The 27,363-nt window shown below is 37.8% G+C and overlaps 2 protein-coding genes across 2 annotated transcripts; both read left to right on the top strand.

Annotated features, from left to right (window-relative positions):
- Positions 1-486: 486 nt before the first annotated feature.
- On the top strand, positions 487-17,491 carry LOC130071200 (zona pellucida sperm-binding protein 3-like; the record flags this gene model as incomplete). Its single annotated transcript, XM_056235879.1, has 9 exons — positions 487-979; positions 10,228-10,343; positions 10,443-10,546; positions 10,668-10,845; positions 14,684-14,801; positions 15,000-15,085; positions 15,243-15,520; positions 15,686-15,862; positions 17,388-17,491. Coding segments are annotated over exons 1-9 (1,560 nt in total), but the record flags the coding sequence as incomplete, so codon positions are not given.
- Positions 17,492-24,214: 6,723 nt separating this feature from the next.
- On the top strand, positions 24,215-26,848 carry LOC130071271 (zona pellucida sperm-binding protein 3-like). Its single transcript, XM_056235973.1, has 8 exons — positions 24,215-24,593; positions 25,085-25,200; positions 25,299-25,390; positions 25,462-25,639; positions 25,946-26,063; positions 26,185-26,264; positions 26,397-26,515; positions 26,776-26,848. Exons 1-8 carry the CDS (start codon positions 24,216-24,218, stop codon positions 26,826-26,828), a joined length of 1,134 nt encoding a protein of 377 aa, XP_056091948.1. The 5' UTR covers position 24,215; the 3' UTR covers positions 26,829-26,848.
- The last annotated feature ends 515 nt before the right edge of the window (positions 26,849-27,363 follow it).

Below are 27,363 nucleotides of genomic sequence, written 5' to 3' on the forward strand. Positions count from 1 at the left end.
GCTCATGCCTACAATAATCAACAGCCATTTCCCCCAAGTGTAATAATATTTGATTTTAGATCAATTATTTAAATTAATATTCACTTGTTGAAATATTTGTTCATGCAAAATGAAAGTGAAGTATGTGAAAAGATGTTTCTAAAACAAGATCGTTATAGTAGGCTAGTGTTTCTAAATTATTACTGGTCAAATTCACAAATGTAAACAGAACAACAGAGGTAACAAATCAACAAAAGATACACACCAACTACATAATTTGGGTGGGGGTGGGGGTTAGGGGATAAAAGATGTGAAAAAGGAGGATGTAAATACATAATGAAACGTTATTATTCAGCTCAGCTGACATATTTTTTAAAGTGAATTTTCTCTAGACTTTTTTTGCACAAGTGGGAGGAGTTGTTTTCTCGTCACTTTAATTATTGCCCGACTTTCAGCAGTGCAACGCCTAATTAACCCGTGATTATGGAACTCATACAAAAATGAGTTAATTGTCCATTTAAAGAAGCGGAAGTGGTCCAGATGCTTGCTAGGTGATGCGGGGTTAGCTTGCAGATTTGGCTCTCTAAATTAATTGAGGACGATGACGGAAAGTTTAATCTTGCATCTCTTGATCCTGACTTTGACAGCAGAGTTTAGTGATGTAAGGGCCTCTCAACTGAGCTCTAACCCTCCGATACCCTATACATCCGGTCGGTCGCAAATGAGGGAACCTTTCCCAACCAAGCACCTCTCGAATCAAGCAAAAGATTCGCCCAGCAGACAGATCACACGTGTCAAAACAGTAGCCGTGATTTGCCACGAGAATTACATGGAGATCGCGGTTAAGGTTGACCTCTTTGACGTTGATTTACCTGTGGATGCTTCAGAGCTGCGGCTTGGTGCCGACAGTCAGTTCACTCCTTCGTGTAAAGTGACCGCGTTCTCCAATAACGAGTACATCATAGCAGCTGAGCTCACTGACTGTGGCACTCAACACTGGGTATGAGCAATTCAAGCTTTTTTTTGTAGATATTCATTTTGGGTCAGAATCTGTTAAAGAGCTATTCATCTGGAGGTTATTCCAGAAAGCTAGGTTATGTGAAATACCCGGGTATGTTTAAGGGTAACGTTAGGCCTAGTCCTTGTACACTGAGTCCGAAATTTTCGTATAAAGGCCTTTCGTATAGACGAATCCGGCGAAACTACCGGAAGTAAGCGGGCGCCATAACTGAGCTGTTGCTGGGTAGCGTTGCGCCATTGCCTCCTATTGTTTTATTTGCAACTTGCGTCCACTGGAATAAACAGCCCGCGATTTACGACTGTCACTAACGTTACAACTTTTATAATGTCGAGTGGGAAAACATGTTCCGGTTTAAATTGTTTCAATGGCGGCAGTAAAGGGCGCATTGGGGCAGTAACGTAACATTACTGTTATGTCTGTTGTTAATGTTTGATTTGCTTGACTGTGACAGATTTTTTTTTTAAATAACAAATTAAAATAAATTAAATATAATGCAGTTGTTGTTATAATAACAATTATTTAATGACATAAGTAAAAAAATATAATCCATATGTAATATAGTGCTCAGCAAAATCTCCTCTCTAGCGATTTTTTCTATTCAATTAACATGCTATGGTCATTAAATGGCTTTGCTGAGCTAAATGTAACGTTATGTGACATAATTGTTCTCCTGCTGTTATATTGACCTCTTTCCATGGTTTAAAAACACTAATTGGTCGATATTATGTGTACTTTCTAGCTGTACCTTACCCTTGCCTTTTGCAATGTGAAAATGAGATAAATAATGGACACAAATGAAAAACATGAATTCGTTTATTTGATGTCATTTATTTATGGTTGCCAAATGGACAGATCTTTTTATAGTTTCCTCGTTAGCTAACGTTAGCCTAGCTAGCTTGCCAAGCTATTTTCATAAATAATCTGTAAGATCGTTTGTACCTTCATCTGTGACTGGAGGCCACTGTCTAACATCATCAACCCAACAAGTCATTCTGCCTGGCTGTAGCTGTCATCGAGGGTGCGTTATCACGGAGGTTTGTTTACATACCGGTAATGGCTTCGCCACAAGATGGCAGCCTACACAGAAAGCTCGTCGGATTCGTAAGTTATTTTTTAAAGTGTAAATTGCAGGTAAAAAATTTCACGAAGACAATGCAATGTGCTTACTAAACACAAAGATAAGAACCGCCCACCATTGTTTTTTTATGTTTTTTATACCAAAATGCTGAATATAATATGAAAAGTTGGTGCGTTTTACAGTGGTTTTAAGCACGGCCCCTCCCTTCCACTAGGCTGGGCGTGACGTCATAAAAGGTACTCCAAGCTTTTACTGTCTATGCTCCAGGCCTTGAGTTACGTTATATTGGAGACCTAGCTAGCAAAAATGGTTATCTATTGTGTTTGTGCGGGATGTACGAATACATCAAAAACGGGGGAGAGGCTCCACAAGTTCCCCAAGGACAAATGGCTGATTCGTTCCTGTAAGTGTTAGCATAACTTACCCGAGGTAGAGCTTAGATCGGGCCCAAAAAAATCAAGCAAGACCCTACCCGAGCCCGCTGTGTCCGAGCCCGGTCCGGCCCTGCCCGACACATTAACTGTAATTATGAGCCCGGTTTAAACCCGACTATTTTTTTTATACGTGGGTCGTTATAACTGACGTTCTCAACTACTTTCTATATTACTTTCTCCCGCCCGCAACATTTATGTTTTGTCCCGCTCCCGCCCGCAAAAAGACTTTTTTTCTGTACCTCCAAATACTTTCAAGTTAGCCTACGTGTCGCCACCATACACATCAGCATACATGCTCCTGATCACTGTTATAACATAAAAGCAAGCGGGCTACTGCGTGCATGGTCTGGCATGACTGTGCGCAAAGTGCGCTCCCATAATAATTCCTAAAAAGCTGACATCAGTTCATCGCGATCTCACACATCTCTGTTATTATCAATGAATCTTTCATAATATATTGGCCTACACTATGTTTGTTATAATTAGAGGATTTGCCAGAATTCAGCACTGAACAAAAAGTCCGTTTTGAGCGGTGAGGGGAGTCCATCGTAAATGCTTTTGATTGGCCATTATTGCGTTCAAGAAATCACCACATATGTCTGTGATTGGCTACATCGCTCAACGCTGCAGACATGTTAGAAATAGAAACTCTGCCTGTAAACCGTTTCTATTTTGTTTTAGTTCTTATTGCTTTTCTGCAACAGATGAATAAAAATGTATTCGTTTTTGTTTTATTCATAGATATTTCTAGTTTGCGGGAGTCCCGCGAATCGTTTTATTCTCCCTCACCCGGCACACACAGTGACACAGAGTAAGTGCATTACCGCCCGCGCTCCCTCTTATGACGTCATCACCCAGTTACGGTAAAAAACATGCTACCTTTGAAGAAACCCCAATAAATGTTATTTTAACGCATTTTAAGACAGAAATTTTTACATATATACACATTGAGCACTTTAATTTACACATTAATTGGTTGTGGTGGTTAACCTGCAATTTACACTTTAAAATCGTGTTTAACAACGGAGTTCCTGGTGGATAACTACATTACCCATGATGCTGTACAGAAAATTACACCGATTAGAAAGTCGAAAGAAGATACTGATGTTACTGCCTGTGTCCGAAACCGCTCACTCGCACTCGTATAAAATTAAAATAAAACTACTTTTATCTTACATGTTACTTTATAAAATAACATTAATAACAACAACAATCATAGTGACTTTTTATTTTGTAATTATATATGCCTCCGTGCCAGATTTGTAGTTTCATCGATTGTATTTTTGGTTTATCATGCTTAATGTGTATGGCCCTGTCCCAAATGGCACACTTGCACTTTCGGTCTTGTGGACTTTGGCTGCCGAAAACGCGTTAAAGGTCCCGTTCTTCGCGATTCCATTTTTCAAACTTTAATTAGTGTGTAATGTTGCTGTTAGAGCATAAAAAATACCTGTGAAATTAAATTATAAAGCTCAAAGTTCAATGCCTAGCGAGATATTTTATTCAACAGAAGTCCCCTTTCAAAGCATACAGCGAACGGCCAGTTTGGACTACATCCCTCTACTTCCTTTTTTAATGACATAACTAGAACAGTTTTTTGACTAATCTCCGCCCACAGGAATACACAAAAAAAGGGGGCGTGGTCTTGTTGCGCTCCCACGGAGAAGAAGCACTTCAGCTGCGCATGCATCTCCAATTTATGGTAAGAGGCGTGACCTTTCCGGGCAACGTGTGATAAGCTGCTGTCGAATCACAATACAGGAACCGCTGGCACAATCAGAACTCGTTTCGTATTTCTGAAGGAGGGACTTCATAGAACAAGGAAGTTATCAGGCCGTTTTTTGGACAGTGAAAACAGCAGTATACAGATAAGTAAATTGTGTGAAAAATACTGTGTTTTTTTTTAGACGCGAAACATGAACACATGTTATATTGCACACTGTAAACACAATCAAAGCTTCAAAAAAAACATGAAGAACGGGACCTTTAAAATCATTCATTTTACCATTGTGAATAGCCGAGGGTAACGGTTGCTTCACGGCCAATTTCAAAGTTCCGTGCGACTGACACTAGGGGGCGAAATGCGACAATCGTATGCGAATGTCGTGTGCAGTGGAAAGGCGGCTTGAGGGCGCTCAACGACCACGTCATGAGCGTGAGAGTTTCTAATCTTTTCCTTTTTTTTTTACAGTCTAGGTTTCTAACTGAGAAGACTGTAAAAAATAGGCCCTGTCCCAAAGCTCGCATCAGTGCGGGCTCGGCAAAAGTCCGTATCGAGGGCGCATATCGACCGCAAAGGGGGCGCTCGCGAGCACCCCTTTGAGACCTAAAATGACAAATGGGACACGCTAGGTCTCATGGACTTAAAGGGATACTCCACTTTTTTTGGAAATAGGCTTTTTACAACTCCCCCAGAGTTAAACTGTTGAGTTTTACCGTTTTTGAATCCATTCAGCCGATCTCCGGTTCTGGCGGTACCACTTTTAGCATAGCTTAGCATACATCATTGAAGTGGACAAGACCATTTGCATTTCTAAAAAAAAAATGACCAAAGAGTTTCGATATTTTTCCTATTTAAAACTTGACTCTTCTGTAGTTACATCGTGCACTAAGACCGACGGAAAATGTAAAGTTGCGATTTTCCTGGCTGATATGGCTAGGAACTATACTCTCATTCCTGCGTAATAATCAAGAAACTTTACTGCCGTACCATGAGTGCAGCAGGCGTAATGATATGACGCAGCGCCTGAAAATAGTTCCGTTGTGTTGACGGAACGTGGCCTATTTTCCACTATGCTAAAAGTGGTACCGCCACGCCAGAACCGGAGATCGGCTGAATGGATTCAAAAACGGTAAAACTCAATAGTTTAACTCTGGGGGAGTTGTAAAATGAGCCTATTTCCCAAAAAAGTGGAAAATATGTTCTTCATGTTTTTTTGAAGCTTTGATTGTGTTTACAGTGTGCAATATAACATGTGTTCATGTTTCGCGTGTAAAAAAACACAGTATTTTTCACACAATTTACTTATTTGTATACCGCTGTTTTCACTGTCCAAAAAACGGCCTGATAACTTCCTTGTTCTATGAAGTCCCTCCTTCAGAAATACGAAACGAGTTCTGATTGTGCCAGAGGTTCCTGTGTTGTGATTCGACAGCAGCTTATCACACGTTGCCCGGAAAGGTCACGCCTCTTACCATAAATTGGAGATGCATGCGCAGCTGAAGTGCTTCTTCTCCGTGGGAGCGCAAGAAGACCACGCCCCCTTTTTTTGTGTATTCCTGTGGGCGGAGATTAGTCAAACTGTTCTATTTACGTCATTAAAAAAGGAAGTAGAGGGATGTAGTCCAAACCGGCCGTTCGCTGTATGCTTTGAAAGGGGACTTCTGTTAAATAAAATATCTCGCCAGGCATTGAACTTTGAGCTTTATAATTTTACAGGTATTATTTATGCTCTAACAGCAACATTACACACTAATTAAAGTTTTAAAAATGGAATCGCGAAGAACGGGACCTTTAATGAATGTAATGCATGCATGAATATATCCACACAAAACGAATTACTAAAAATTATCTAAAATAAAAAATAGATTTTATAGAGCTAAGCAATCTAAATATTGATAATTATAAAATATTATTTTCTGCCATAATTATTAATAACCGACATTTTACAGAAATAGCGTTTACAGAATAACATTCAAGAGTTAAAATATTGGTAATTCTTGCTCAGTCCTCTCAGCATTGGATTTTGGGAAATAGTGCTTCAGCAAGTGTACGCTCTAATTCAGAGAGGATTGTGCTCTCAAAATACTTAAATGTTTGTATATGTAGGCTATGGATTTTTGTAATAAACGTAAAATATATTTTTATATATAATCAACGTTTGTAAATGAGTAGTTTGTCTCCATTGTTTTTGATTAGATTACGCTGTTTGAAATTATACATGGGATTGTAGTTCTTTCCAAAGCAAAAAACAAACGTAGTGTCCACACACTGATATGACTGCTCCAGAAAAAGTGTTTATTGCAACGTTTCGACCATCAGGTCTTTCGTCAGGCACAAAATTAGTGAACTAAGGTACAACTTTATAGACAACAGGTGATCACCACCCTCTTGATGGTCTTCGGGGACTTTTTAACCTGCAAATGACTTTTGCTGAATTAAAAAAAAAATCTCTGTCCAAATGGCATGAAACTTTGTACGGCTCTCAACCCCTTTCTAGATCTACAAAAAACAAGGAACTCCCGCACACTATCCGATCCGTACTTGCAAATGAGTATCAATTTTATTAGCAACGTTTCGGTCTCACGACCTTCATCATGCCTGAGGTTGGGGAAAACTTATTGTATTAAACAATGTTCGCATTTTTTCATGCACTTTACGATGCTATCATCAAATTGAAGTAGTTTAAATAAAGGAATATTTCCAGCCCATAGACGATTATCAAAATTAACTGGTTTGATCATCGTAAACTTCTCATCCGTGTTTGAGTGCAGTGATACTGTAGACAATAATAGGTGGTAATATAATGCAAAAATAAACAACATATATATAACATTAAAAATGTAATTAAATCATTCCTCTGGTAAGGTTTTTAATAGAGGAAAACAGAAATAAGTACTGGCTATATAAGGGGATTTTATGGTGCTAAATATATACCTCTAAATTATGAACCATTTTTCAGCTGTAATACCAAGGTGTAACCACTAGATGGATGTATAGCCCTATATATAAATGTATAAACATGGCTGTGTACATTGCTTTCAGACATAATTCATTAATTGCATTAGGTTTTGCATTTGAATATAGGCCTATATTTAGACATTATGAGTGACTACTTTTTTTTTTTTTGTCAAAGTTAAGATTGTTTTTGTTTTTTGCTCATTTAAAGGTTGTATCAGTGATTTCTGGCCCAAAAATAAATGTCTAATCTTTCCTAACGATCCGCTAGCTGCCCGCCCCATAAGCATGCCGTCCAAAAACCGCGTCTCTGTAGGCAGCGTAGGCTCTGAGATCTGCACACAAAAACAAATGGGTAGAACCACCACTCAAAACCAAAATAAACAGTGTTCCAACCAATCACTGACAGGGGCGGGTGTTGCTCCGATTTCGCGTCCAGCCGTGCACGAGCGCAAAACCTCACAACACCCGCCCCTGTCAGTGATTGGTTGGAACACTTTATTTTGGTTTTGAGTGGTGGTTGTACACATTTGTTTTTGTGTGCAGATCTCAGAGCCTAGGCTGCCTACAGAGACGCGGTTTTTGGACGGCATGCTTATGGGGCGGGCAGCTAGCGGATCGTTAGGAAAGATTAGACATTTATTTTTGGGCCTGAAATCACTGATACAACCTTTAAGTTCATTTGAAGTATCAGTTTTTGCATTATTATTACAGTCAAATCTAGACAAAGCATTTTGTTAATCATTCTGATTATTTCCGTGTGACTAATCAAGCTATTAAATGTAGCTAGTATATTGACAAGATCTGGTCTGTGGTGGTCTCTCCTCCTGTTTGAAAAACTCACCAAATCGACAAATTCAGATTCAAGTAGCTTTATTGGCATGGTAAAAAGGCTTTACATTGCCAAAGCATTGACAGTGCTCTGATCCAATTGTGTTGGACATTGTCAAATTTACAGGCAACAATGGGCTAGTTAGGGTTAGAAATAGTACTGTAGAAATACTAAAATATTAGTAAAAACCACTGAAAAGAGAGCAACTTGCTCTGTTTCCCCAAACCGTTTTGTCGTAAATTTGTCGTTCAACCATGTTGGTTTGGTTAATGATGGTGGAGTTAACTTCTTATAATGAATCTGTCTGAGATTGAATTAATGCCAGATTTTTTTTGCTACAAATTACGGACATTGCATCTGAGGACTAATTCTCATTTTATCAGTTATTTGGCTTTTTCTAGATTCAATCATATAGGCTCGTTCTTACGTTCTAGTGCATGTACTAGAACTGCAACTAAAATGTCAACTAAAATAAACTGCAATTTAAATGACTTGACAAAGTAAAACGTAAATTTACGTTTTGTATATTTTCAAAATAAAACATCTAGATTGTACTAAATGTCAGATTGCTTATTTTTCTCAAAATAAGGATTTAAGTTCACATGTCATGCAAACAAGAAACTATGCTTCTAAACACAGGTCGAGAGACGTTGTTCCAACCACACAACTTTGCAAAGCTGTTTGCGAATGTTCGTTGGAACTATGGTTTCGGGAAACACCAACTCGAACTATGCTATGTTGTAGCAGATTTAAAGTCTTTTTGGTTCAGTTCTCAAAGAAAGCTCTCAGTCGAAGTTCCAGGTCTCAGAAGAATTAGCTTTATTGAACAAGCAATAAAGTGAGATGCCAGCTGTTCATCTGATCTTACCATTGCCAGACTTCATGTCTTATACCTTTTTCTTATCGCTAGGTACGATACGTTTTCTTTTAGATAAGTTAAAAGATATAAGATAAAAGTGAAGTTATGTTTTCTTTTCGCCCCTCCTCGTGATAAACGGCATTAAAAACATCTTTCCAGAGGCCTTGTTTGTATTGGTGGAAAGTCTCTGACCATACAAAAAAAATTAAAACATCTTATATAACATGTTTTTCAGTGCCTTCCAGTGTTTTCCACTACCTGCACCCTTCCCATTTGATTAATGTACAGGATTTTGGGTGCTTTTCCATTTTCACATACCCTTTGACCTGTTTTCTGCCTGGTACATCAGCATATAGACATTTTGCATGAGACAAATGAAATTCCCCAATAATAATGACGGAACTTGCAACCAAAGTTAGCTAATGATGCTTTTGGGAAATGCACTCCAGAGCGGTCAGACTGAAACAGATTTCCAGAAATGCGATTTGAATAGGTTTTCAAAACACATGAAAATGTGCAGAAATTGGATTTGGACTGACCGTAGTCTGAATTGGTCTGAACGTAGCGTAAGGATTGTGTATCCGATTGGAATCTGATCTAAAATTATTGATGTCAACATTGTGTATCGAGACTGTTCAGATCGGAATTGTGTGTCCATGCCACTTTCCTTTTCCGGAATATCTGCATTGGTTTGTATGACAATGATGTTAGGTTGGTAGGCATACACCAAAAACAACAACTGAAACACAGAGGGGTTTGCAATACAGATGCTGTCTGATTTACAATATAACAATGTGTAGACGCCATGTTGGACTAGTGCGTCTTCTGAGGCAGCTGCAGAACTGTAGAGCTGGTAAGAGCAGCTTTATTCTGTGCTGTCATCTCTGTCGGTTTAAAATGTCTGTTATATTGTCATTTTTTGCTCGACCAGCACTTTGCAACAACACAACCTTGTTTCTGCAGCGACTTTCTGTATGTTTCTATAACAACGCGAGTCACGCAAAATCCGATCAGAGCAGTCAGACTGAAACGGATTTCCAGAAATGCGGTTTGAATACGATTTCAAACCACAAATGAATGAAGCTCAAATCATTTATAAAAATAGCATTCCATGTGTTTTTGTGTGTGTGTGTGTTTTTACTGTTCACGCTTTCAATTGGATACGCACAAATTTGATTTGGACTGACAGTCTGAACGTAGGCTAAGACAATAGCAAAGCGGCTTGTATGCAGCATTTAATTTCACATCAGACCAAAGCCTAATTAATAAAGTCTAGTTCTTGACAACCACTTAAATGCATGGTTAATCAATTTAATAATTTTAATCAGTTAACCTTTTTTGTTCAGATTACAGATGACTCTCTTATATACACCAACCTCCTTATCTTCACTCCGCAACCCTCTCCAGATGGAGTGGTTCGCCTTGAGCAGGCAGTAGTTCCTATTGAATGTTATTACAGCAGGTAAGTGGACTGTGTATATAACTAACCATGTTACCCCACTTTACTATTTCAGCATGGGTATAAAGATGGGGTATTTATTTTGTATCCTCTGTCTCTCAGGCGATTTGACATTACCAGTAACCCCATCAAACCAACATGGGTTCCTTACGTTTCAACGCAATCTGCACTGGAGGACTTGCAGTTTTCACTAAAGCTAATGACAAGTATGTGCAGGGGTATTTGTAATTTGTAATTTCAGGACTCTTTATTTTGACACTTTACCTGAATGTCTGAAGTAGACAGTTGTAGAATGGTCATACTTGGTTTGCATTATTTCTGGTGCAGGTGATTGGCGCTCTGAACGGGCCTCTGCTGTGTACTTCTTGGGTGACATCATAAACATGGAAGCCTCAGTTCGTCTGGGTCATCACATTAACCTCCGCATATATTTTGAGAGCTGTGTTGCCACAGTGACTCCAGATATCAACTCTGTCCCCAGATACACGTTTATTGAAAATCATGGGTGGGTACATTCATTTTGTTTTTTTTGTCTTAAATTTTTCACTCAGAACATCTTCGCAACTGCATAGAAATGCCCTGGCAACCACTGTAGCATCAGAATTTTGTGAAGGCAAGCACTACTCACTCTAATGTAATCTAGTTGGTGTTTCTTCTACCGATAAATGGCCATCTTGTGGGTGTTTTGAGAATTGCGTGCAAGGCCGCCATTAAAGCACTGCGTCTGAGAGGAGATGAGGCAACAACGGTGTTTAAAGGTAAAATAATTGGTTTCCCTTAATTAAACTTTATTTAACATAACAGCCATTTATGAAAAAATAGATGTTACATGCTTGATATGTAGTTTAAACTATAAATCGAGACGGACTCAAGTCACGTAATCCGGCATGATAATAAAGACATAATTTTACATGAATGAAAAAAAAAACCCAGCCATGAATGAATGCATGTTGAAAATAAAACCTCTAAATTTAATTCTCTCTCTCCGTTGTCTGTGCTCATTAGGCTACGCTGCCTTCACATGCTATCGGAATTATCGTAAATCCTAGTTTCCTAGTTTAAAAAATTGGACATTAATGCCCTCTCAATTCATATTTACCACTGGGAAGCTCGGGGATAATTTTGATACCTAAATTCCCGCGATAGACGGGTTGGACAGTTCCGAAACTTTTGGAATAATTACGATTCCTAGTTCTGGAATCAACTCCATTGAGTCCAGAACTAGGAATTGGAATGATTCCTTGTTTAATCTTTTTCTAATCTTGTGTGTGTATATATATATAAAACGCAAGATTAAAGGAACCTAGTCCCGGAGTGACCTCAGGATGTAGAAAGTATTCTTCTCTGAAGCTTTGTTTGTAAAATGAAGATACATTTCAATAACTCTTGATTTTAAATTGTAATTAAGGATGCTCCTGAAATGGCCCATAGCCCAGCAGTAAATGCGCAATATAAATAAATAAAAGCACCTCATTTAAGGATGTGCATTTATTGCATGGAAAGAACGACATAACATATCTAAAATGCGTGTGCACAGTTCAGTTAAATGACGAAGTTTACTGTTAACTGTGTGCTATTGCACAGAATATACGAGGCGATCTCATCACTGAAATAACCACAATATTTACTACACTGAAATAAGAGTGTGTGGCTTATTTGGCAATCAAATGCGCGAGGGTGTTGCGTTCGTTACTATAGAAACAGTAGGCAAAATCTCAGCAAACAAACACCATTAACTTAAGTGAATAAAAAAGGTAGTAATCAGCAATATGCGTTCACATGGCTTTATTTGAATGTTTTAGCGTGGCCTATCATAAAACTAAGTTGTTAGAAATAAGTTCCAGTGAATAGATTACGCGATGACGCAAAAGAATGAGTTGCGTATGTAACTACGGTTCTATGAGTTCAAGATGACAGCCAGAGGCAGTGATTCCCTCTGAATATTATCTCTCGTGCACAGGTTGAGTTTAGTAACAACAAAGTCATCACATGACCAGGAATGTCATGGGGATCCCCTCTATTTAACCCCGTTACAACTCTACAGAATCTTCTCGTGAGACTCTGACGCATAACTCTCGTTCTATTTCATTCTTACTGACCGCCAGAGGCAGTGCTTCCCTCTGGATGGCTCATAACAACAAGGTCATGAGGAGGCTACTCCTAACCTTAAGCTGAAGTTGAGGGACCCAACAGGACTGCGCTTCCATAGCACCAGCGACTGCCACATTAAAGGGATAGTTCACTTTTAAATTAATTTTTGGTATGTTTTAGCTTACCTCAAGGGCATCCATGATGTAGGTGTCTTTGTTTCCGCAGTAGTTTCAACTTTGATATTTTTAGGTCAAACCATTCTTGTCTGTCAGTCATATAATGCAGGTCTATGGTCACCACCTCAAAGAGCATGCACAGAGAAGTCCAAATTAAACATGATTTAATTACTCGTAAATGTAAGTACACATTGATGGCCTAATGGTGCGTTCACGTGCTATGGTAATTATGGTAAATACCAAAAGCCGACATGGAAAATGCACATGAACACCCCCTCATGTGGTATTTTCCACTGGGCAACTCGTAGAATATTTTGATGCACGAGTTGCCGAGATGAGATTACCTTTGACCTTTTCAAAATGGCGGAGAGCAACGCAAGAGTTGTGAATGGTAAAAATATGTACTATTCATGATCTAGAAAATATACAGCATATATTATTTACCTTTGAGTTTTGATAAATCATTTTCTTGCTGTAGCAGATGACTTAAGCAATCTAAAATAGTTTTAACTAAATAACAGGTCTGGATCTCCATCTTTTTACCACATTACGACAACAAAAGCACTTGAACGCAACACACTGGTAAATACCAGTTCACAAGTGGAAAATATCATATTTTCCATAGCACGTGAACGCACCACTAGACACGAAACGAGCGGTTTGTGTGAGAAAACGAACTATTTATATCATTTTTACCTCTTGTAACCACAGCCACGTCCAAGTGATCTGAGGGCGCAGGCACTTCGGTCTGCGCAAGTGCCGGAAAGCGCCACTTCAAGTTGAACACACCTATTATCAACACCTAAATTAATCTGAAGCGGTCAGGTGGTACAGTAGTCACATGGTACAAGTAGGTCTCTGAAAATTCTCATCTTACGAGCTGTAATTATGAGCTCTACAACCACGTGAATGCAGTTGATGTCATACACCAATGGCCGCTCCATTAATAAGATGGAAAGATTTATCTTGAACTATCATGAAAACTATGTATAAAAGTTAAACAATTTATTAATAAATTAAAAAGGAATTTATACCTGAATGATATAACGCTGTAGCCACATTGGACCAGCGGATTGGAAAATGGATGGATGCTTAAATCAGCTGTGGGCGCCATCTTCTTGTCAGACGCGGGAATTGTGTGCGACTCGCACTGTGCGACTTGCAGTGCATGACTTACAGTGAATAATGGGTATTCTCTAGCCGTTGAGCGTTCATCGGTTGTACACGTTATTGTGGAATTGAATGAGTGCACTATCATCCACTATGGTTTTGGACACCACTACAAATAGCTGTCCCTTCAAGTAGTGCCCTAAGGGTATAGGGGGCGATTTCAGACACAGCTCTAGTGGTGCCATAGAGACATCACGTCTTGTCATTTCGAGACTACAGTAATTACGACGTGGCGTAAAATGCAGCATTGATCTAGACGGACAAAAACATTAATTCTGATAGCGTGCCAGGTGAGTACATCAAATCGCAATTACAACGTAAGCATATTCCAACAAATGTACGTGTACTAATATTCCTTTCTTTTCACTCTTTATTCTACTAAAAACAAACCTTTTAAAACTAGTTGATAGACTCGCCTGTCATTTGTTCTCCATTTGAAAACATTAAACTTAGTAATTTATTTTGCCTGTTAATATTACTGCCATTTATAATTTATGCTTTTTTTATTTTTTTTATTGTAAATCCGTTTATCCGTTTGTTTACCTGACCAAAGTTTTGTTTTGGTTTTTTTTTTTAGACATTTTAGTGATGGTGCACTTTTTTTGCACCCTTTCGGACCCCTTCATTTATTGATGTAGAGTTAAATTACAGAATTTACAGTATAGAAAAGTGTTAAAACAGTTTTGTTCTGTTCAGTGCTGTTATAACTGTAGAAAACAAATAATATATATCAGTTCTGTTTATCGGTTATCGGGCACATAAACATGCAAATAATCGGTATCGGTCATAAAAAGTCATTATCAGTCTATCTCTAATGTCTTGTAGTGCAAATGTAAGGAAATGTTTTGGAAATATTATTTGGCTAATCACCGATAAGTACACTTTAATTTCCCCCTCCCCAATTAGTTGTCTGATGGATGGACCGATAACCAGCTCAAAGTCTCGTTTCCTGCCCAGAATCCAAAATGACAAACTTCAACTCCAGCTGGATGCCTTCAAGTTCCACCAAGAGACGAGGCCAGAGGTGTATATAGTGTATTCCCATGAAAACATGTTCTCAGGCCCAAAACATTATAAAATGGTGATGGAGGGTTTGTTATTTTTGCTTAGGTTAATAATATTGGATGGAAAAACAAAAAGTGGGGTTGTTGTACACATTGAATTCTGATGTCAGTAGTTCCATTTGAGTTCAAATTAACATACTTCTCATTTTGTCGTGCAGATGTACATCACCTGTAATCTTCAAGCTTACCCTGTAATGGATGCAGTTAACCCCTTTCATAAAGCATGCTCCTTTATCGATGGAAGGTGTGAAGCTTTGCTTTTTCTCTTTACCCCCCCCCCCCTTTTTTTTCTATTGTCTAGTAAAGTTTTACATCTCGCCATGCAAACTGTATTTTCTTCCATATTGTTTCTTTGGGGAACCAACCTTAAGTTTCTCTCACTCTCCGCTTTAATCTACAAGCTGGAAGGCTGCAGATGGAGATGACTGGGCTTGTTATAGCTGCCAAGGAACAAAAGAGTATGCTCCATCCTTCCAATCCACACTGCAACAATCTGGGCCACCTCCTGCTCCCAGACCAGACCAGAACTCATCTTCCCCAAAGCCCAACAAATTCCAGCCCAGAATTCAAGAGGGTTCTGGAAGTTATTTCAGTTCCTTGCTAACAGATAGTGAGCCTATTCCCTCTTGGAGGAACTTAATTCTCCCACAGGAGGAGGATGAGGGAATTGGTTCAGTGGGTAAGCACTCCCAGGTCTGGTGATGACTGTGTCTTAGATTGTGTAATTTATCTTAAAGAGCAAGTCATTTAAACTGTGTATTTTAAAGCTGATATTTTGACATTAAAACTGCAGATAAGCATATTTGCACTAACCATTTTGAAAAATGTGGCTCTGTGTCAATAGGGTGGGAACTAGAGAAAACAGTGGGTCCATTGGCCATCTTTCCAAAGAAAAGCAAAATGGGATTTCTGGCTCCTCCTAGAGTGAAGGAGGGTGTTCCTCCTCTCCCTTCTCTCATTAAAGATAAGAAACCGATGCCTCATAGTAGCCTATGGAAGAATGGTGTCATTGCTGAGATGGGTTTGTATTCAACACGTTACAATCTCTCTTTAATTGGGTCAAACACTAGGAATAACTAGGACACACAGTAGGTCTTTTTCGTTTTTTCTCCCTAAACAGAAGTCAAAATTTAAACTAGTATATTTGAAGTTGGATTTCCCTTTTTTTTTTTTTTTTTTTTTTTTTTTGGCACTGCCTTTGAAATTACCTATGCCTACAATTGGAAAATGTGAACTGATTGCAAACTGCTATTTAGGCATTGGGCCTCATTCATTAAACAAGAGCAGAATAAATTTGTATAAATTGTTCGTAAGGCCATTCTAATGTACATTTTTGGGTTCATTCATCTTTATTTTAAAAGCGTTAGTTTGTACCACAATATTTACACCTGCTCCCATTTACCTGTAAATGGTACATAAAATATCAATGTTTTGTTCTTTAGGCAAACTGATGACATAACATTACCGTAAAATATAACAAAATTACTTAACCCAATAGTTAAATGGAGTCTTTCAATGGAGTCTTTCAATCATAACTGAAATTCTTCAAGTAGTTTTCACCTATTATTATAGATTTCTATTATTCTAAGCAAGTGAGGGTAGGAGCAGGCTTCACTCAATGTATACACTAATAAACTTTAAGAGTGCTGGCCTGGATGATTAGAATACGAAAATGAGGAGAAAGGCCGCACTATGCATATGTTATTTTTATTTTTATTTGCACAGACGCGTTTTGGCTCGTGCCTTCCGAAGGCGGCACGCGCCAAAGCGCGTCTGTGCAAATTAAAATTAAAATAAAAAGAACATATGCATAGTGCGGCCTTTCTCCTCATTTTCGTATTCTCAGCCAAACCTGAGAGATCCCAGTAGATCCCACAGCATTCCTGTACATATGATTCGCATAATTGTTTCATGGGTTAGGATAATTTTTGGAAGTATGCATGCCCTTTTTAAAAATGATTCGAATTCATTAACATAAACACAGTAATCTAAAGTTTACGAAACCTTTGTAAATCCAGAGGACAGTTTTTGGTCCATTTTATGCACAAATTACTACAAAGTTTCATAAATGAGGCCTTTTTTAGTTTTTATATAATATATATTTTTTTGTAACCTCTTCAGTATTAACATGGTAATTTAGTTAAAGGTTATGACAGTTAAAATGCTTATAACTGCTGAAAACTGCAGCCTAAAAACGCGCATACCTATAGAAGGAACTCTTAATGCGCATGTGCACGCCTTCAGCGTTCTCACAGGTTCGCGTTTTTAAAGTTTGCGTAGAGAGAATTTAAGAGTTTTCTGTTAAAACGGTGTCGTGTTAGCGGCCCTTAAGTTAATAACTAATGATCGTTGCGACGGAAGTGAATCAATCAAAACTAACTTTAGCTGGGAAATAACTTTATTCTAGAGCTGCCATAAAGTCAAAACAATCTCTGTTACTTTAATTTCCTATTATCACTGTAAAACCGCTTTGGAACAATCTACATGGTTAAAAGCGCTATATAAATGAAGATGACTTGACTTGACTAAAATAAAGTCTCCAACAGACCAAGTGGGTGGTGTAACTCCTTCACTTTCATGGGAACCCACTGAACAACCCAATATCACGGAAAGTGAACCAGAATCCGAGAAGCTGGAAGAGGAAGAGGAAGAGGATGATGAATATGACAGTGAAGATTATGACGGTGAAGATGAAGACCATGACTATGAAGAGAGAAAAGGAGAGACAAAAGAGTCTGATCAAGGCATGTGGAAGACTAGAGTCTTGCCAGAAGAAGGTATAAAAAGGGCATAGTATTTCTGTTTATTGAAGCATTGTTTGATGGGGTATTTGTTTCCTCATGGAATAGTTGATTTTATCTTATAGATTTTAAGGAACTCTTCACAACCCAATCCTCTAAGAATGAGGAAGACTCTGGACTGCATACATTGGGTATAAGCCCTTCCCCACCAGAAGAGGAGCCAGCTGACATATCACCCTCCTAAGGACTCCTGAACTTCTAAACTGAAGGATATGAATGCTGACAAAGATGAAACGATCTCATTGAGGTGGAGGAAAATCTAGTTCATAAAGCACACAAGCAGGAAACAAGACATGAGCGGTTTCACCCTTTGCGCCGATTTAGTTTCATAAATAAAAATATTTTTCTGTCTTCAATCATTGGTCTGCATTTTTTTGTTTATGGAAAAGAAAAGCCTGCATTAATGCACGGGCTTACTGGGGCTGAAGCCCCAGGGCCTATGAAGACAAGGGGCCTATCATAAGCCAGAAAATCACATGGTTGTCGTTATTTCAATATAATATCTCGTTATTTCGACATAATAACGGGTTTTCCAACAATTAAATTTTTTTTTGGCGGTCGCCAAAGCAACTTTTTGTCCCGCCAAAGTCTTTTTTTGATCGGTGAGTGATGTAGAATAGAATGACTGCTGCGCTTGACTGGGCGCGTAACGAGCAGAGAGAGCACCCCGGCAGCGCGCGCACTCTCACGTCTTCAAACAACACGAGCGCTGTTTTGCTCTCTCTCTCGCGCGCGCGCATATTAATCAAAATTGACACGATAGTAAAAGATCGGAAGACCGCAGTTTCACGTGGAGCATTTGGAGATGTTTTCTCCTGAATTACCGCGGTGTGTGAATTGTGCTTAAAAAAAACACGTTGCCTTATCTTCTCTAAAAAGCGTTCCGCCCATTCAGCTGACATAAACCACATATTTCAATAATCGAAAAAACCTATCCAGTGATTAAATGTTTTCTGTATTAACGCAAATCTTGTGCGATGTCCTAAACTGTCGAGATAATCACACAAGCGTGCCGAGGCTAGACGTCCACTAATGACGTCCGATACGCAAACGAATGACTCATTTTAAGTATTCATTTTATTAATAGTTAAAACAACTGACCTGTCCAACACTGAACTCACGAGACTTCTGAATCGGTGTATAAAAAATCGGTAACACTTAATTAGATTTGTTAACATAACAAACTGCACTTCTACAGCATTGTTAATGTCAATATTTAGAAAGTCTGTATAGGCCCACTATATGTGTTGTAGTCATTAAATAAGCGCATTTAGTTTCATTTTTGTTAAAATATAATGGGGTTTTTTGTTTTTATTTTTTACATCTATGAAAATTGAACAGCATGAGTAAGATGCGCAATATATCGGAAGATATGATGGGTTAGACATGATTTTGACCACTAAATTAAGTTTTGTTTTGTAGAAAGCCTTTCTTTAAAGTGAATTTCGTTTTGTATAAATTGGATCTTAATTTTAATAAATTTTTCATCAACCAATTGCCTGGATATAATAAGAAGCAAATATAGCAGACAATATGATCATGGAGGCGCGATTGCATTGCACGTGAACTGGAGCACATATCATAAATTTTGCTCATTTAAATAATAGTGTGTGTGTGTGTGTGTATGTATGTATGTATATATATATATATATATTATATTATATATATATTGCGCAGCTCCCCCTGTCAATGATCTAGCACCCCTCAGCACCTGCGTTAAAAAATTTAAATTATCTGGTGCCGCCCCTGCAAGAACGACGTAGCGTTAAGAAGGTTTCGGAAAACCCAGCCCTTGATTCGGGACAACTGCTTTGATTTCGGGACACCCATAGATTCAGGCCCACCTCGACTTAATCCAGGCCCACCCATCTGTCACGTTCTGCATCCGCCACTGGAGACAAGGCTTTAAGAGCTAATCAAAGCTAATGATTGTGTTTACATCTTCCTAAACTCTATTTTAAAGGTTTAAAAGCTATAAGTGATGCAATACAAAAAAAACGAGCTGACTAGGCTGTCTATAGGCGGAAATTAGCCTAATCTGCACGCAAATTTACCTTTGTGCCCACAGGCTTCCTTCTGCACCCAAGCATTACAGCTATCGATTTTTAACAAAACAGGCCTACTCAAATGTATCTAACCTAACTATTTCACTCGTTATTGCTTAAAAAACAGACAGTTATCCAAAGTTAGGCTTACTTGGCGCCAGTAGACAGCCCTTTTTTCTCCCATAAAAACCTTGCTACTTAGGGTATTTATTTACATGCACAGTGCCAAGAGAGGGAACTTCGAGTCAGTAAAATAATAATAAAAACAATAATTTAATGGTGGTATCCAAAACATTCAATTCAAGTATTATATTAGATATACATTTTAAAACTTCAATGCATGTATATTAAGCCTAGTAATAAGTAGACATTTAAAATACATCAATAACTGATATCATAGTTTAACAATAAAATAGAATATATAATATTAATATAAAATAATATTTATAATATAATAAAATCATAGTTAAGGCTTGCTTTACTGAGTGTATTTGTGTTTGTGGGTGAGCCCTTGTCTGTGTGCATGTATCTGTGAGGGTCTGTGTGTATTGTTACATTGCCAAGTAGGCCTAAATAGTGATTTTTTTTTATTGTGGGCCTACAAAACCTCTCAGCCCCAGGGGTCCGTGTATCTTTTGGTCATTTGATTTCCTGTCTGGAATGGAATAACGAGAAATGAAATCCAGCTCGTTTATTCGTTTTTTTGTTTAGTTTAAAAAACAAAAAATTAGATTTTGGCTCGATTTTTCGTTTGTGGTTTACAAATCGGTTTATTGGTTCGATATTTCATTTGCACACGTGGGCGGCGCTGAAACGCCCCTTTCATCTGATTGGTCAAACCGCTCCGCCTTCAGTACAAGCTTTTCTTTCTGTCGGGCAGAATAAGAGTATTAATAAATGCACTTTAATAAAACAATGTCTGAAACCACCACTCACTGTTAACTACGCACAATATTTGAAGCAGAAATGTTGCTGGTAATGGGGGCTCTGCGACCCCAGTAATGTGAGCCACAGTAGACCTATGACAGATTATTTTAGCATTTCCCATTGATAAATACAGTGCAAATAGTTCCGTCTCTTTGGGTAAAAGGGAAGTGGAAATAAAAATCAATAATAGGCTGAACTATAACATGATAATATGTTCATAACATTTACCACTCTCGTCTTTTATTTACATCAAAAAGTGTTTGTGTGTGACATGCACAGTATATGCCTAAATAATTTTGAAAATTGAATAGAAATAAAGTTTATATTTATAAATGTAAGCATAGGCTATAGCAGGGATAGTCAACTCCGGTCCTGGAGGGCCGGTGTCCTGCAGAGTTTAGCTCCAACCAGGTCCAAAACACCTGCCTGAAAGTTTCTATTATGCCTAGTGAGACCTTGATTAGCTGGTTCAGGTGTGTTTAATTGGGGTTGGAGCTAAACTCTGCAGGACACCGGCCCTCCAGGACCGGAGTTGACTATCCCTGGGCTATAGCCTACTCGGTTCACATGAAAAGAAAGAGACAGAAAAGAGAGAAGCTAGAATCAGTGAACGTACAGAACGTAGGCTAGGCTACTTTCAAAATTAGCAGGGTTTGGGATTAATTAAAATCATGACAGTTGAAGAGCACGGCATACCTTTAAAATGTTATTAGTTTTATTATAAAACTAATACAATTTTATTACATACTGAATTGGTCGATGTTTCTCTGAGTTCTGTTTATTATGTTGGCTTGAGAAAGCATACGTTATTATTATTATTATGAGAAATTGACTCCGCCTAGAACTTTAATGCTTCACCAAACTCAGCTCAGACCTTCAGACTGGTCTGACTCGCTTATATCTTTTTCTAACTGGTCAGACTTACTTTCCCAAAAAAATCCATTGACTTGCGTTATCTGAGCAATGGGCGTAATACTTAATGCTGTCCACTAGAGGGGGCGACAGGATAATACGTCTTTCTACTCTTTTCCTGTTTGCATCAGTTTAAATGACAAATAAAAGCATGAATTTCATTCATAAATAGGCCATATCTGTGTATGAGAACAAGCTTTACATTTCAAGCTGTAAAACTAATTAAAACTTGAACCCTACTTCAAAGTTTGCCACTCTATAGTTTCTTTTAAGATATTGTTAGTTTTTGCATTTAATATTAGTCCATCTGGAACTTTTATTTGTCATGAGCTCTATATTTTAAGATGTACTAGAAAAAATATGATTCAACAACAAAAACTCTGTTTTAACTCGGCAAATGTGTTTTCCTTTCAAGGCTATAGCCTACAAATTAGCCTGCTTTTTGCCATGGCTTGCCATACTGCCCAGAATAAACTATATTTTCTCCACACGAGATGTTTAAAAACCCTGCATGTAGTTTTTGTGAAGACGAGCGCATATCTTACAATATCTTACAAAGGTTCTATCTATCTATCTATCTATCTATCTATCTATCTATCTATCTATCTATCTATCTATCTATCTATCTATCTATCTATCTATCTATCTATCTATCTATCTATCTATCTATCTGTCGGACTGACTAGCTATATGAAAAACTTGAATGCAAACATTTATGCACAAATATATCTTAAATAACAGTTTAAAAAAAGGTGGTCTGCTATATTTCACAAAGGAAGCCCATTTGTGTGTTATACGAGAAGGACATAGCCTACTGTAAAATTAGCTGGTTTACGTAAAAATGCGGATTGATCATTGCACAGTTATTCCAGACGCCTCCCGGTGCTATTCGTATTGGAATTGTGTAATCACAGATTATGAACGGATGTTTTACACAACAACAAGGATATATTCCCATTTCATGTTTTATGGGAACTTTAGACATCATGATTTTTATACTGTACAAACTGTGTTATCCCCTAACTCTAATGTAACCGTTATGGGTAGGTCATCTACGGACATCTAATGTTACGGACATATTTTATCATGGTACAGTTCAGTTATTGATTATTTTTTTTCCACTTCCCTTTTATCCAAAGAGACGGAACTATTTGCACTGTATTCAGGGGCGTAATTTATGGGGGGGTTGGGGGGGGGGGAGATAACCCCCCCAATATTTATACCATGATCACATGAAAAATATGCAGAACAAATTTTTTTAACTATATTAAACATTACAACCCCCCCAATGTTCAAACCAAATCTACGCCCTTGACTGTATTTATCAATGGGAAATACATCATGCTAAAGTAATCTGTCATATAGGTCTACTGTGGCTCACATTACTGGGGTCGCTTGCAAGTCGCAGCAGCACGAGTTACGTGACCAGCAACATTTCTGCTTCAAATATTGTGCGTAGTTAACAGTGAGTGGCGGTTTCAGACATTGTTTTATTAAAGTGCATTTATTAATACTCTTATTCTGCCCGACAGAAAGAAAAGCTTGTACTGAAGGCGGAGCGGTTTGACCAATCAGATGAAAGGGGCGTTTCAGCGCCGCCCACGTGTGCAAATGAAATATCGAACCCATAAACCGATTTGTAAACCACAAACGAAAAATGAAAAATCGAGCCAAAATCTAATTTTTCGTTTTTTAAACTAAACAAAAAAACGAATAAACGAGCTGGATTTCATTTCTCGTTATTCTATTACAAACAGGAAATCAAATGACCAAAAGATACACGGACCGACCCCCAGGGCCTAACGGCAGGTTAATGCGGGCCTGGCCCTGGAAATGGAAACACTCATGATTTCATTTGATTTGTGATTCTATTTTAAAAAATACCTTTTATTAAAATTAAAGCTACGAAGACCTTGTTTTAAATCCTGATACACCACAACGGTTGGTGCAGCACACTAGATACATTTGGTGTGTTTAAATTAGGTTCTGAAAATGCCTGTTAATTGCAAATATTGTTCAGGCTATTCCATTCAAAGGGAGTTGTTTTGGGGAAGAATGCCTGTGGTAGATATTATTCCATGGGTTATAGTAAAGACTGTCAAAGTCATTATTTAAAAAATGATTTAAATGGTTCAGCAATGCATATATATCATATTGGCTGAGTTTGGCAACATAAGTCATCAAAAGCATCTGCTTGCCTAAGGTGGCAGCATGATTTACTTAAAATAAAATAATTTGAGACCACAAACTAACATACTGACGTGTTAGTTTGTGGTCTCAGTTTGTGTGGGGGGTGGGGTGGATTGAACAATGGATTTAACATAGAACAAAATGTATAGCAATTGTATTGCTTTAGCTCTTTTTAATTAATTTGAACAAGCAGCAAAAAAAATGATCTCTCTTTTTTTCAGTGCACTTGTTTCGGCCAGTGATTCATTTATTAGCCTTACTTGCATATAAAAACAGTAGCCTAACATGTTGCCGACGTAGGGCCTAAACCTGCAGAAAGAGTCACTAAATTGTTTTATTTCATTTAAAAAAAAAAATTTTAGTGAATGAATTCAACAGATCAAAATTAATTATCAATTAAGAACAACTGCGTAATTGAAGATAGGCTCCCTTAAAATACACCTAAATGAGAATTCCGACTTCCTGCTTCGTTTGTATGCAGGTTCTTCCGGCCACGACGATGCCATATGGTAAACTTATAGGGACAATTGTTATATTAAGTATATGCGTTGCAGGCGCCATTCGTAATTTAAAGGAAGGCCCGATGATAGGGACAGATTCTAGACAGTACAAAGTCGCATCTTTACCGATTGAGGATCCTACAGGTGATAGTACAGACATGCCTTCGGGCAGAGTTGCACCTGTGCAGGTGCTTTGCACTGAGCGAAGCATGATTGTGCTCATCAGAGCGGACCTTCACTCCAACGGCCGTCATGTCACTGCTGAAGAGTTTAGCCTCGGTCAACCGTGCTCAACCGAGAGCTGCAAAGCCTCTCAGTACAGTGATACTGAATATGTGATTAAAGCAGATTTGCACCAGTGTGGCTTTGAATTATCGGTATGTAAGAGTTATTTTGTTTTGTTGTGTTCTGTTCTTTTTTGAGGGGAATTAAGTTAATAATAAAAATAATAATACATTTTATTTATAATGCGCTTTTCTATCATTTGACAAGTCGTCACCTTTATTTATGTAGCGCTTTTTACAATACAGATTGTTTCAAAGCAGCTTTACAATGATAACAGGAAAATAATGCAACACCGTTAGTTTTGGCTGTACTGCAGATCTAGAAGAAAATAGTGTCAGTCCTGCTTAAGTTCAGTGAAAATTATTTTGTTGTAAAAAGTTAGTTCATTAATTAAGTTAATTTATCTATACTGCCACTCTGGGTAAAATAGATGCCATCTCATATAATGAGTTATTATATTCAGTTCTCATATAATGGTGTCAATGCAGGCAGATCAATAATATTGTTGAACATTAAGTCAGCTTGTCAGTGTATGTCAAGAAAAGGACTGTATATTCATATTTTAATATAATTTAATTTTTAGATTGATGGAGATCATTTGGTTTATTCAAACCAATTGATCTACACCCCTATGCAGAACAGCTTGGGTATTGTAAGGACAAGCACCGCTTCTATTCCTATTGAATGTCGCTACAAAAGGTATGGACTTCATCTGTATGGTTATAATCATTTATACCTCTTCATTTCTGCTGGCTTGCTGCCTTCCTACTGTATATTTGCCACGATGTATATCTCAGGACCCACTTTGTAAGCAGTATTGATGTGAAGTCTTCCTGGCCTACCACATCATCTCTGGAATTGATTGGTTTTTCCTTTCATCTTATGAATGGTATGTTTAGGATTAAATGAAATTTAAAAAGTGGGTTTTTCCTGTTTATTTATTTCCCCCTTTCTTCTTAGATGATTGGAGGACTAAAAGGTCATCCTATGTGTACCACCTTGGGGAAGTGATGAATATCCAGGCTTCTTTCTTGATGGCTGAGCATGCTCCCATCAGATTAGTAATGGACAGTTGCGTGGTCAATCTGGAACCTAATGCCGCATCAGTGCCACGCTACGTGTTCGTTCAGAACCATGGGTCAGTTGGGATTCCAGTGCAATGAAAACAAGATAATGATATCATAAGCAAATTTACACATATCTTTGGCCAATAAAACATTCTTTTCAATTGTTGAATGAATAGTTCATTCATTATTATATGTTTGGAATGGTTGTATCTGTTTGAATTTAACTGAATTGTACATGTACTTTGCAATATTACCACTCATGAGGTGCTGTAAAACTTTAAAACATCATGGCACCCTGATGATTTTTCTTATGACATGATTAACTAGTATTTGTATTTAAATGTTAACAAATGGAATTTCTATCCCTTATGTGGTAGATGTCTTGTCGACTCTAAAGTGCCAGACTCTAGTGCCCGTTTCATGCCCAGAAAACTAAATCATGTGCTTCAGATGCAGATGGATGCTTTCCGTTTCCATGAAGACCACCGTAATGCTGTGAGTCCTATATAAACTGAAACATTTCACTCTTCAGTGTTATAGAACAGTGTTTTGAGAGAAGTACGACCTATTTTTCCTGTTACTTTAGTTAGGACCTGTCCCTATCTTTACTCTATAGATCTATATTACATGCCAGCTGAAGATTGTTGAAATGGAGTTGAATATCATGAACAAGGCCTGTACCTATTCTGGAAACGGGTATGAGTGATTTTTATATGTTAACCTAAGGGTATAAGAGAAATAAAATTCCAAATATAATTGTTTGAAATACAGTATTTGGATTAGACAACATCTCTGATATTTGTCAAGTTGACTTGTTGCTTTCTGAAGGTGGCTCAGTGTGGATGGTAAGGATGAGGTTTGTGAATGCTGTGAGAATACTTGTGATGTCATCAACCAGAAACATATTGGCAAATGGAGTAGACTACCAAAAAGGTCAGTCAGTAGAGGTAAGCTTTAACCTAGGCCACATCATGCCAACAAATGGCAGTACCATGTGTTGCATACAATTTCTTCAGTTTTCTGTTGAGACCATCATAACTTTCAAGAAGCAGCAGAAGATATGCCTCTTTCCGCATACACTTTGCTAATCCACAACCATAAAACCATGGAAAACTCTTCTTTTCTACATTTCACGTCTGCTCCTTGCTACCTTTCATTGAATACTATGAATGTTTGCTCTGTCAAATTGCTTTTTTTCTCCTTTCAGATACAATGGAGTCCAACACTGTTTTGCTTGGTCCCATAACCGTTCTTGGCTAAATTCTGTGCTATTCATGAAAAATAAAAATTGTCAATCTCTTTGCATTGTTTTAATGATTTAACCACTTAATTTGATGTAGTGGTTATGCAGAAATGTCTACCACTGTCTCAAATAGGGTCTGTTTATAATTTCACCTGGTCTGGATTCTCAAATCAAGCAAACAAAAACAGAGCAAACCGTTTTCATGCTGTCACAGAAACCAAATGGAACTCCAAATAAAAATCACTGATTCTTGAGATAAGGGACAAAATATGTTTTAGAAGTTAGTTTTTATGATTTAATACATTATTATAAACCAATATATTTGTAGACAAAGGTATCTGCTAATGAACCATGTAAGTGAACTTTTTTTCTGAAAATGTTTTTTCAAAAATGTACGTTTATTCACTTCTTCGCTTAATTTGTCAACTCTGTCAGACACATTAAAAAGCATGCTATTTTAATTTGATCTATCCAACAAAAGTATAAAGTCTTCAGTTATGTAATGGTGTTCCATAAAGAAGCTAAGCGAAATATACATTCTCTACCTTTTTA

This window comes from Rhinichthys klamathensis, unplaced genomic scaffold (assembly GCF_029890125.1).
Source record: "Rhinichthys klamathensis goyatoka isolate OS25496 unplaced genomic scaffold, OSU_Roscu_1.1 h1tg000019l_1, whole genome shotgun sequence".
NCBI classification, from domain to species: Eukaryota; Metazoa; Chordata; class Actinopteri; order Cypriniformes; family Leuciscidae; genus Rhinichthys; species Rhinichthys klamathensis.